Source organism: Cotesia typhae, unplaced genomic scaffold, assembly GCF_013202065.1.
Source record: "Cotesia typhae breed Kobodo isofemale line unplaced genomic scaffold, CoteBio_Ctyphae contig_5, whole genome shotgun sequence".
NCBI lineage: Eukaryota > Metazoa > Arthropoda > Insecta > Hymenoptera > Braconidae > Cotesia > Cotesia typhae.
Window position 1 is genome coordinate 10,939,946 of NW_027423757.1, and position 11,977 is coordinate 10,951,922.

Here is an 11,977-nt window from a genome sequence, read left to right on the forward strand (position 1 = left end):
ATCATCATCATCATCATCGCGTCTATTATCATCCTCCCGTCATTATTATCATCATTATCATCGAGTAAGTGATATAATAGCCCGTTCGATCAGGCTCACTTTGTTCCCCCTCGAATCAGTTCCTTCTGGACCACTCGAATGTATAATCTATTAATTTTTTGTGGATCTGCATGCGATATATAATGTATGTATAATGTATGGCCCAAACTGGCTCGATCTCCAGAACAGAGGAGCTCTAGAGTCGAGTAGCAGCCAGCCCTTGTCCCTACATTAGTCATTGGGCTCGCCTGCATGCTGTATGGTGCTGCTTATATTACATACATGTACATAAATATATATATTATATAGACATTATACAAGGCATGCATGGGGCTTCACATTTCAAAGTTTCTCTCTCGTCTTACTTACAATATTCTCCTGGCATGCCACGAATAGGAGAAGGTAGAAGGTAGACTCTACTGTCTGTATAGAAAAGTCTGTATAGGTGGTTATATGTTAGATGTTGTATGCAATATGCAAAAAAGAATATACTGCTTCCATTCGCTTCGGTAGGTCTTCCTTACTAGCTTCGTACCTTACGCTATGGTATAATATGTATATCATATGGATATTTTGTGTGTGTATGGCTGTGAACTCGCGCCGTGCTGGTCTACTCGAATTTCGGTCTTTCATTTCATATTAGCAATGTGAAACCCCGAGTAAGTTATGCTCAATTTTTTACCTTCGAGATAATAAGAACCCGAGAATAATAAGAGCTCGTTGTTCGCTCCAGCTCGGGGTAATAATCGGGTAAGGACCGGACTACGGAGAAACGGATTAAGGAAAATGGACACGTAATCTTTAATACCAGTCTTTTTGTTGTTGGAAGGTATGATGTGAGCAAGGATCGGTGACAAAGACGTTTTTTGGGTTTATTTTGAGGTGTAAGAATTTTTTTTTTAATCGATATTAAAATCGATATTTTTACCAAAAAAAAAAAAAATCATTCAAAAAAAGAAAATATACTTTTAAAAAAAAAATTTAATATTTTCTCATCAATAAAATTTTCTTAAAACAATTATAATTTTTTTTTAATTTCTAATTTTTTTTACCAAAAATCCAATTTACTTCAAACACTTAAAAGCTTAATTTTCTCCAAAAAAAAAAAAAAAATCAATTATCCCTTTCAAAGCTTTTAATTTTTTTCTAATGAAACCTCTGAAAACTAAAAAACAAGTAGCGATTTTCCCGAAGAGCCCCATGTGTATTAAACCCAACATATATACAGCTACAAATATACATATATCACCGTGAAAGGATCTCTCCTTGAAGTGGTCCAAACATCCCGGCGGACAAAGCGAAGTTAATGCTCGTGCAATTCAACGGTTCTCCCTTCTTCCTTCTCCCTCCCTAAAACGATTATCCACTCGCAGAGCAAGAGGCCCTCCAGTCAGCTCGACACAACTGAGCGTCGTCACCGAGGAAAGCTCGTCGCTATATCTAATCGTCGGGGATTCTATCGAGGAAGGAGACAAGTGCACACATACATTCAACACACTCGCATCCAACATCAACATCGACGTCTGCATCCACGAGTATGAGGGATTGAAATCGCGTACGTAACGAGACGTATTGTGTGCGCCAAGTCCAGTCAGTCAACCATCGCACTGCCGGATGCCACTGCCGCGTTTACGTTGCACGGATCTGAATAACCCACAGGGGCATACTGGAGCCTCCAGTTCCAGTTCCAGCTCCAGCTTCCAGTGGGGTGTTGAGGATTGAGGATCTTTCTGTGTGTCTGAAGCCAGAGGTTGAGGTTCAGGGAATTCACCATCTCGATCATGGTTACCATAAATTCACTTCTGTCCTCTATCTGCTGGAAGGAGTCTGGAATGGAGTCGGTCTATGTCTATGCATAAATGTTCGCATATATATATATATACATATGTACAAACATAACACAGGAACAAACTCCTAGACACTAGACAGAGGTTGTAGACTACTGTAGACTCCAGACTACTGTAGCGGTTTATAGTTAGAGGTTGCGTGATTGCGAATTCAAGTAAAAGTTGTCGGGAGTAGAACCACGCCCGTGACGCTTATTCCCAAATTGCCGAATCCTAGTCGTTTGCTGTAGCAGGATATAATACAGTTTTAAGATCGCATGCGCCAAATGTATCGTCGTTCGATACCTCACTCTCTTTCTCTTTAACTCGCTACTTCGGCTGTACTACGATATCACTAAACTTGCCGATCATGAATAAGAAATGAGTTTAAGAATTGCTGATAATGGAGGAGACCGGTATTGCGGTGCTGAGAAGGTTATTCTTTTTCAACTTTCACCCTCTTAACACCCACGACTGCTTAATAGTTGATAGTTACTAATCTCGGGGACGAGATTCGGAAATTTTATGAAAAAAAATTCTATTTTTTTGGATATAGAATTTTTTAATTTTTGTGATGAAAATTAATTAACTTCAATAGTTTTTTTTTTTGATAAATTTTTACCTAAAAAATTTTAAAACCAAAAATCTTGATCAATTTTTTTTTTTTAATTTCTCTAAAATTAATTTCCCAGAAAATTTCGATCTAAAAATTCCAAAACTAAAAATATTTTTCAATATAACTATAATTAAAAAAAAATTATCATTGTTTTGCAGTTAATAAAATTCATATAAAATAATGTATAATATTAAAAAAAAAAAAGTTTCACAATTTTTCTCAATCAAACAGATCAAAAACTCCAAAGAAACCAATTTTCAATAAAAAAAAAAAAAAAAAAAAAAAAAAGTCGATTCTTTAACAAAAATTGCTCCCTCATTCTAAATTTCCCTCTCGCACAAAGACAAAAGAAAGCCTGGATGCGGAATGAGTGAGCTGGGCGCCAAATAAACGACTAATGCCGCCGGAGCTTGCGAAGACAACAGCTGGTTGTCCGTTCAAATATTTAAGAGCCAATATACACACGACGTAAACCTTTTCTCCGAATCAAATGTTAATGCAAACATCCTTCCGTGAAAGCAAGCTTTTTGCGTGTTGGTGAGTATGCAGGTATTCAGTGGTATCCTCTCTCTCTGTTTCTCAGTGAACCAACTCCCCATACAAAGGATAAAGGGATATGCAGTATAAATAAAGTGCCTACACGGTATTAAGTACACAGGGGTTTAAGTTATGCTGCGTACATCAGGTACTACTGTTGCTATTGGGTTTACTCACTTTAATACCGGCTCGGCAATGATGACTAACAAACTGGGCCCGGTAGCTGGTGTGTCAAATAGTATAATGTTGAACGCGACTGTTAAATGTTGAATGTTGAACGAGGGGTGGAAGGACGTAAACGTCAGCAATGAAACTGGCAAACGACATCCTACACCTAGTACATTCTACATACTAGACCACCCGACTCCTATCCGACGTAGTGGTGTACGATGAACGATTACAACAACCCCTTTGGGGTGTTAGCTGCTACTGCTTCTCTCCGGAGTCGGAGAGTGACGATCGATTTATGCTGCGTGCGCCAGCCAACACTGAACACCCTGTTTAGTTCCATTGAGTTTCACTTTTGTTTTAAATCTGGAGAAACTCGAGCCTCATCCTTGTCCTTGTCTCTCTCTCTCCCTCTCTCTGGAAAAGGGAGAGCCAAGTGGATTGCTGGCTGTGAATGCGATACGAGAAAGAGGCGGTCAGGTTTACTCTAACATTGTTACTCTAATGTTATGCCTGATAATTAAACATCTATTCGGCAAATCGAGGGGCTGGCAGAGGAGCCTCCTAAAGGTTATGAGCCCCGGTCCAGTCTGACGCGGATGGCTATTGAATAATGACTCGACTAATTCGCGATCGATTTGCGTGAGGAGACGCAAGGGAGGATATTTATTTTCATGTGTGTGCTGTGAGACACACACATAGTCCGTGCTTTCGTTGGGCTAAGACAGATCACTCGTGGTTATAATTAAGATTTACCGAGTGAGAGATCGCCTGATAGTTTATCTTTTTTAATTGGGGGTTACGAGGGACTTCTAAGCTACATGTGATTTATCGCCCAGTACTTGCTGAGTAACTGGGGTTCTTTTTGCTGGAAGCTGCTTTTTTGGATTGATCGTGGCAGGATGGTATGGAAGCTTGCTGGTGGTAGTCGGTATAAATGGGATGGTTTGGATCGATGCTGGTTATTCAGGCAGTTGGAGTAAACAAGTAGAAGTTTGCTTGATTTTCAGAGGAAGGTATGGATGGAGGACAGATGATTAGGAAGAAAATTTTAGACTGCGCTGAAGAAAATCCCTGATAGCCACCTTACCTATAACTTACTGTCAATTTACGTCCGCAATTTGAAGCAAACTTGACGGAAAGAGTTGGCAAAGCGAGCGATTACCTATTAGTTACCTATAACTTACTCTGCAAATAGACGTCAAAACTTGCTGTACAAGTATTTCAGTCAAATTGTAGTAAAGTTAAAAGGAAATTTAACTACAAGTTTGATTGTTAACTTGTATTTAAGTTGCGGCCGTAGATTTCCATCAATTTGCTTACAACTGTTGTTGAAAGAAGAATTACCGCCAACTTGATATATAAATTAACCGTAACTGCTGGAAGTCAACACTTACTGAGAAAGCGCTGGCTATCAGGGTTATTTTTTTTTTAAATATGGATATTTTTGAAATAAGAAATTAATTGGTTAGAAATTTTAAACAATTGATTTTCTTAATTGAAGAAATTAAAATTTTTCTCACAGTAACCTTTTTTGTTGCTAAGAAATTTTCTAAATTTAGAAAAAAAAATTGATAACTTGAGAATTTTTATCTAAAATTGTTTTTATCCAAATTTAAAAAATTTTTTTTCCACAAGATACAAGGTAATTTCTTAATTATTGACATTTTTTAAGATATAAGCTTATCCCGATGTTACACTCATTAAAAGCTTTCATTTGAGTACCCACATGCATTTTGATATATTTTTCATATATTCATATATATAAATATATAAAATATATGAAAAATTGATGTGGGTACTCAAATGAAAGGTCTCGATGAGGGTAATCTCGGGATGAGCTTATATCCTTAAAAATGTCAATAGTTCTGAAGAAACAAGGTCATTTCTTTATTTACAAAATAATTTTGTTAAAATTTCAATTGATTTTTTTCTTGGTAAATAATTAAATTTTCTTGTAATCTGTACTTAAATTTTCTAAAAATTTAAAAATTTTGAAGACTCAAAAAATAAAAAATAGTAAAAAAAAAAATTATCGATAAAATAAAAACATTTAAATGTCTATTGTTTCGGAAAAATAATCAAATTTGCGATGGCTGAGTCGATGCTACAGGGGTGGCTGGAATCACCAGACAGAGAGATTGAGATCGCGAGTACGGAGTGTGGGTGGCCGCAGGATAGGACTGGCGCATGTAAAAGTCAAAGTGCACTGCGCGTCTTGTCGCATAAACCGCGGAGCGGAGATACGGTCAAGTGTCCAGAAGTGCCCGCGATTCGACACGACCCACATCGCACCACGTGCTCGTACCTCGACAAACCAACCCCCGTATCGCCTGGACCTGCGAATCATCGTATTACTTGCTTGGAAATTATAAAAATTTATTCTTATTCCATCCAAAAATCTTTTACTGAAAATTTTATCAGCGCAGCGTTCATTTCCAGTGATGCGTTTGTAATTTTCCGGGGAAATTTGTGGAAAGTGTTTTCAAAGTACTTTTGAATATTTAAAATTTTAAATTGATAATAAATAATCTATCGCACATTTTCGCATTTTTTATTTATAAATTATGATCAGCCGTCAAGTTGTATCAACTTTGCTGTCAATCGTTGTGTTCATTTCATTCATCTCCTACGGTAAGTTTTATTTTATCTTTTTTTTTTTTTTTATAAATAGTTATTTTTGATTGAGTAATTAATGCCGAATTATCGGCGGGTAATAATTGATTAAAGTAAAGGAGATTATGTAACAATGGCCCAGGTGGCACCGTTCCAATGTCGTAACAGTTCTCAAGATCAATGAGTAAAAAATCATTTCCAAAAAACTCGACCCAAATTTTTTAATTTAATTTATTTGAAAATTATTTGTGCTTTTTATCAATTTAATTTTCCATTTTTTTGGAATTAAAAATAACAAAAATTTTGCCTCCTAATAAAAATAATTATTTGTAAATTTAATTTAATTTATTTGTACTTTTTATCAATTTAATTTTTTAATTTTTTCGAATGAAAAATAACAAAAATTTTGCACCGTAATAAAAAAAATTATTTGTAAATTTAATTTAATTTATTTGTGCTTTTTATCAATTTAATTTTCCTTTTTTTTTTGGAATAAAAAATGATAGAAATTTTGCACTGTAATAAAAATAATTATTTGTAAATTTTAAAGACAAGTTTTAAATTATTCTTTAATAATTTTATTGATTATTTTTATTCCAATTAATTATTTGTTCTTTAAAATTTATTGAAATTTATTAAAAAAATTTTTTAAACACAAAATATTTAAAAATAAATTTTTTTATTCAATAATTTAATCATTAATTGCAATAAATTTTTAAGGTCTATATTTATTTTTAATTCATTACAATTAAAATAAAAAATAATTAATCCTGTCAATAAAATTTAAAACAATCAAAGAAAAAAATAAATAGTTAAAGAATGAGGGCAGAAATGGAGGTGTCAGTATAATGCATCGGTAGTTTACTGAAGTCATACAAAACATTGTCAGCACTTGTATTACTTCCACGGCTTACCTAGCCATGTGTGTTTTAATTTTTCTAATACACAATATACTAGCAAATCCACATTACCGATACAGAAGAAGATATTGTCTTTGTAAAACCTATTTCATCTCATTTATTCTCGGAAAGTAAATGGACTTACGGGACGACACGCCACGGAAATTTACTGTTCTCACAAATAAAAATAAAAGCCTCATTTGCAAAAGTTTAATTTTTTATTTCTACATTCATACTCCGCTGATTAAAGTTCATTAACTCGACAGAGTAATAGGTCAGTGATTGTAAACTCTTATAAATTGACAGAAGAGATCCAAATTACGTATGACCTTAACCTTGAGTAGAATTTACGGAGCACGGAAGCGGCGAGACTCAGGGGTCGCGGATGTAGTGTTATGTTTATGTTTGTGATATGTATTTATCTGGAGATATGCACACAATACATAGATGGATGCTCGACGGAAGTGTGGGAGAAAGATTCGGATGGGGTGCCGGTCGATAGAAACTTAGTGACGTCATGATACATTTTTGCCCTAGTTCCAGATAATTCGAGCTGACTTGGTACCAGCAAATTCCGAAAACTCTTCTCATAATTATTTTTTTTTAAATACCAATATTACAATATTACAATATTACAATTTTTAAATATTTTTTTGAACATTTATTTTTTTTTTAAATTAATTATAATAATTATTAAAAATAACTGATTTGAGTAATGTGTGTGTGTATGTTTGCAATAAGGTTTTTACAAAGTAATTTTTAATTTATCAGGACAAAATTGTATTCTGGATGTATTATTCTGCCAATTGGGTCATTTTAAGTTTTTTATCCATGAAAATTGTGGAGTAGTTTTAAATTTTGAGTCTTGAAAAAATCAGGAATTACTGACGAAACATTAACGATGAAATAAAAAATAGTTTACAAGAAATTGGATTCTTATTTTCCACCAAGAATTAAAGTATTATGAATAATCTATAAAAAGTGGTACACTAAAAAAAATTTAACTTGAATCAAAACCAAAATTTTTGAACCAAAAAAAAAATTTTTAAGAGTTTTAATGTCTTGAATAAAAAAAAAAAAAAATTCTTGAAGTAAAATTTATTTAAACCAAGAAAAATTTCTTAGAAAAAAATTTTTTTTACTCAAATCAAGAAAATAAAGTTTTTCAAAAGTATTTATTTGATTCAATTTATTTTTTTTTCTGTGTATAAATAATAATAATAATAATGCTTTATTTTTATTTCATAATTAGCAATATTGTTATTTTTTACAATTTTATTTCATATAGATAAATTTTTACATACGTGCTCTTATAAATTTTTCTTAAATAAATGAATCCTTCTTTAATTTGTAATATTTTTCGGCAAACTATTAAACCAATTATAACCCAGATAAATGATCGATTATTCTCCTGTATGAGTTTTAGTTTTAATTACTCCTTATTTTGTTATTTTGTCTTGTGTCATACTATTTATTTTTTATTAATTTTACATGATTAAATAATAATAATAAAAAAAAAAATTATTTTAAAATTATGAAAATAATAATTATTATTATTTTAGTTATTATAATCATTATGATAGACAAAATTGATTAGTTCATTGTCAGGAAATGAATAGTATTTATTTTTTTTATTATCTACATTTATATGGCCTTTTCAATTTATTACTGTTCATTGCTCATTGCTATTGATTATCGGCTCGGTCTTAAATTATTTTACTCGTCAATAAATAATGTTTAATTTTTTTTTTACGGAAAAAAAATTGATTTATATCTTGAATTTATATTTTTAAATAAATTTTTCGATCGTAAAGCACTCTCTAATGCTTCGCATTATAAATCATGCGGAAATTTTATTCTTATGAATATTTATACTTGAAAATTGATAATAAAAATAGCAAATATACGGTAGTTAGTATTTATTAGCGCATCTTGTATTTTTAGTAAAAAAATATGGAAGAATGTGTACTTTAATTAAAGTCAACAAAAATATATTAATATATTTAATTAAAAAAATTTGTTTTGATTTGCTTAAATAGTAAATAAATAATTTTTATTAGACGAAAAAAAAATAGCTAAAATGTGCACTATATAATTTTTTGTAACCTTTTTATTGGCCTTGTGCTGTTGGGTTATCGAATAAAGAAATAAATAAAAATTACAGTACAGAACAATCGATAAATTTACTTTAAATAAAATTATTCTATTAAAAATTTTATTATATTTTTACTCCGAAATTTTTTTATAATTAAAAATTTTAATTAAAAGTTTTATTAAAAATTGATAATTTAATTTTTTGATAAAATAAAATAAAAAATGCATGCTAAGAAAATTTTGATAATTTAATTTATAGATATTTTTCATTTTTAATTTTTTTTACCATGTAATTTTGGAAAAAAAAAATTTTTAACTACTTAAAATTTTAATTAATAATTTTTTAGGAGATGCAGTCGTTTGTTACGAGTGTAACAGTGCATTTGACCCAAGATGTGGAGATCCCTTCGATCCATACAGTCTTGGCACCGTAAATTGCAGTTTCCAAGAGCGTCTCGAGCATATTAATAATATCGAGCCAACTATTTGTCGTAAAATTTCACAGAAAGGTAAGTTGAGATCATGCTAAGTACTCCACAGTAACTTCTAGAGTTTCTAATTTATTGACATAGTTCTTCAAGACTTCCAAACATCTCTTAATTACACAAACTCCTAAGCAATCAAAATTTTCCACGCTCGGGAAATATAAAACTCATTTTTTGGATTCTCAATTTCTAAACAAATACACGTTCGGAATAATTATGACAAGAATGTCAAGTAAAGAAGCGAGTACAATAAAACAGAAAAATAAAATTTGTTTATTCAGATGATTTAGGCGGAGTTTTCAAATAAACTTTTCTTCTCAAATTTTACATATGTTCGTTTATAATAAGGAAGTTTTGAATAATTGTGTCACAACAAAACTCTAAAAATAAATAGATTCCTGCATAGAAAAATATATATGACGATTTTTTTTACACGGGATATTTAAAAAAAAAAAAAAAAAAAAAAAAATACGAAATAAAAAAAATCATTTTGAAGAGCTTAAATTAAGCAAAAAATTTTGAAATTTTTGTCTTAATTAAATTTTACTAAAGATTTATTAAATTAAAAAAAAAAATAAAAACTCTTCAAAATAATTTTTTCTATCAAAGAATTTTTTTCTTAAATCAACTTAATAATTTTTTGAGCGCACATTTGTTAGCTAAATAATTTTTTCTTTAATATTGACACAGTTTACGGAAAAATAAGGGTAGTGAGAGGATGCGGCTTCATAACCGACGTAAGAGATGACGCTGATTGCGTAAGAAGAAGTGGTACTCACGATGTAATGGCGTATTACTGCTCATGTACTACTGACCTATGTAACAGCTCTAATTACGCAACACCCACTTTTGGATTATTACTATCAATTTTTAGTATTGTCTATATTTTGACAACTGATTAGAAAACCGTTCCGATGATAAAAACTCAATAAATATTTTCAATAATGAATATAATACTTTAATTAATTAAATAAATAAATAAATATAAATTATTGTTATCGTGTTTCTTGGAATTAAAAAAAAAAAAAAAAAAAAAAAATTTTAAAATGATACTCGAAAAATATTTTTCTTAAAATATAAAAAAGTCACTAGATGTAAACTATTTCTTCTTTTTTATTTTAATTATCCATTTTTTAAATTGTATTTTTTTGTAAAAATTTATTTCAAGTCTAATTAAATTTTTTTTTCAAATTTTTAATTTTAATTATTAATAAATTGAAAATTAATTGTAAAAAATTGAAATTAATTTAAATTTGACTTGAAAATTTTTATTTCTTCAGTATGTAATTTTTAAAGTATGTCCTTGCAAAATTAAAAAAAATCACGATAAATAAATAAATTAATAAATAAATATTTAATTAATTAATTAAACTAGCTGTTAAGTAAATCAATGTTTTTATGACCAGAACAGGCGCGTTTTTACGTATATACATTAAATGTATGTATATCAGGTATTTTTGAACACAATAATTGTCATACGTCATATCAAATCGTGAATTGATGATTAACGTTATGGAATTTAAAGATTTTAACTAAATGAAGACGGTTAAATGAAAATCAAAGATTAATACGTAATAAATAAATAATAAATTATAAATAATAAATAATTAGAAATACATGTCAATTTTACCTTAAGTGACTAGTCGCTTTGATTTCGTTGATCAAAGTTTGTGTTATTTGATATAATAACAATGTAACTGATTGTGAGGAATTAAATTGATCTGACTCGATTAAAGGACATCGCATTAAGGTTTGGCGACATTTTCAATCCAAATAAAATGAAGCTAAAACTTCTACAGATTGATTAAAAAATTTACTAGGTTTAGAAAAATTAAATTTTGAACCAAAAACATAATTTAGAAAAATTTTATTATTTTTAATTAAAAAAAAAAAAAATAACTTTTAAATTAAATGAAATTTTTTTTTTAAATCTAGTAAATTTTTTTATCAGTAAAAAAAAATAATTTTTTTTTGACTGGAAAAAAATTTTTGCAGACCTCAAAAATTATATTTCAATAATTTTCTTCTTGCGCTATAACAATTCTGGTCTTTTGAAAAATTTTTTTGTTCAAAATAAAATTCATTTAATAAAAATAAAAAAAATTTGACATTAATTAGACGGATTGCGCGTCTGTTCAGTTTAAAATAAAAAAAAAAAACTGCCGATTACTTCAAAGAAGATACAAAAGAGCGTATTAATAGAACTCAAGTATGTTTCTATTATTAAAACGTATTTTGAAATACACTGAAAGGTAAATAAAAGCTTTGTCGCAATATTTTATGAGAGTCTAGTCAATGCTGATTCAATTAGACCAATGGTAGCCCGAGGGAGTTAAATTAATTAGAATTATTTTAAAGAAGTATATAAATACAGAGAAGAGTGAAGAAATGTTTATAAGATGTAAAACACCAACGTCCTTTTATTGTTCGTCCAATTATTATTATTATTGTTATTATTAATGTTGAATAGTTTTTGAGCTAACGTCGTACCTCAGCAATTTAAATATTGTCTACCTGCAATAATTAATGAGAGCAATGAATGACATTTTTAGCCGATTAAAATTAGAGTTTATCGATTTTAGGAATAAAATCAAGAGGAATTAATTTTTTCAAATATTTGGAAGCTTTTGAGATCTAAGACGGTAAATTATTTAGTCCATTAATTTTTATAATAAATAAAGATTTTTAAATTAAAAA

The 11,977-nt window shown here is 29.8% G+C and overlaps 1 protein-coding gene across 1 annotated transcript; it reads left to right on the forward strand.

Annotated features, from left to right (window-relative positions):
• Window positions 1–5,358: 5,358 nt before the first annotated feature.
• Window positions 5,359–10,306, forward strand: LOC141530803 (UPAR/Ly6 domain-containing protein crok). Its single transcript, XM_074248128.1, has 3 exons — window positions 5,359–5,820; window positions 9,143–9,304; window positions 9,971–10,306. Exons 1-3 carry the CDS (start codon window positions 5,754–5,756, stop codon window positions 10,180–10,182), a joined length of 441 nt encoding a protein of 146 aa, XP_074104229.1. The 5' UTR covers window positions 5,359–5,753; the 3' UTR covers window positions 10,183–10,306.
• Window positions 10,307–11,977: the final 1,671 nt, after the last annotated feature.

What these genes read in the sequence shown, in the direction of transcription:
- LOC141530803 (XM_074248128.1), top strand. Translation starts at nt 5,754, where the DNA reads ATGATCAGCCGTCAAGTTGTATCAACTTTGCTGTCAATCGTTGTGTTC. An exon ending in CATTTCATTCATCTCCTACG is followed by an intron (nt 5,821 to 9,142) that starts GTAAGTTTTATT and finishes ATAATTTTTTAG; the next exon opens with GAGATGCAGTCGTTTGTTAC. An exon ending in TCGTAAAATTTCACAGAAAG is followed by an intron (nt 9,305 to 9,970) that starts GTAAGTTGAGAT and finishes ATATTGACACAG; the next exon opens with TTTACGGAAAAATAAGGGTA.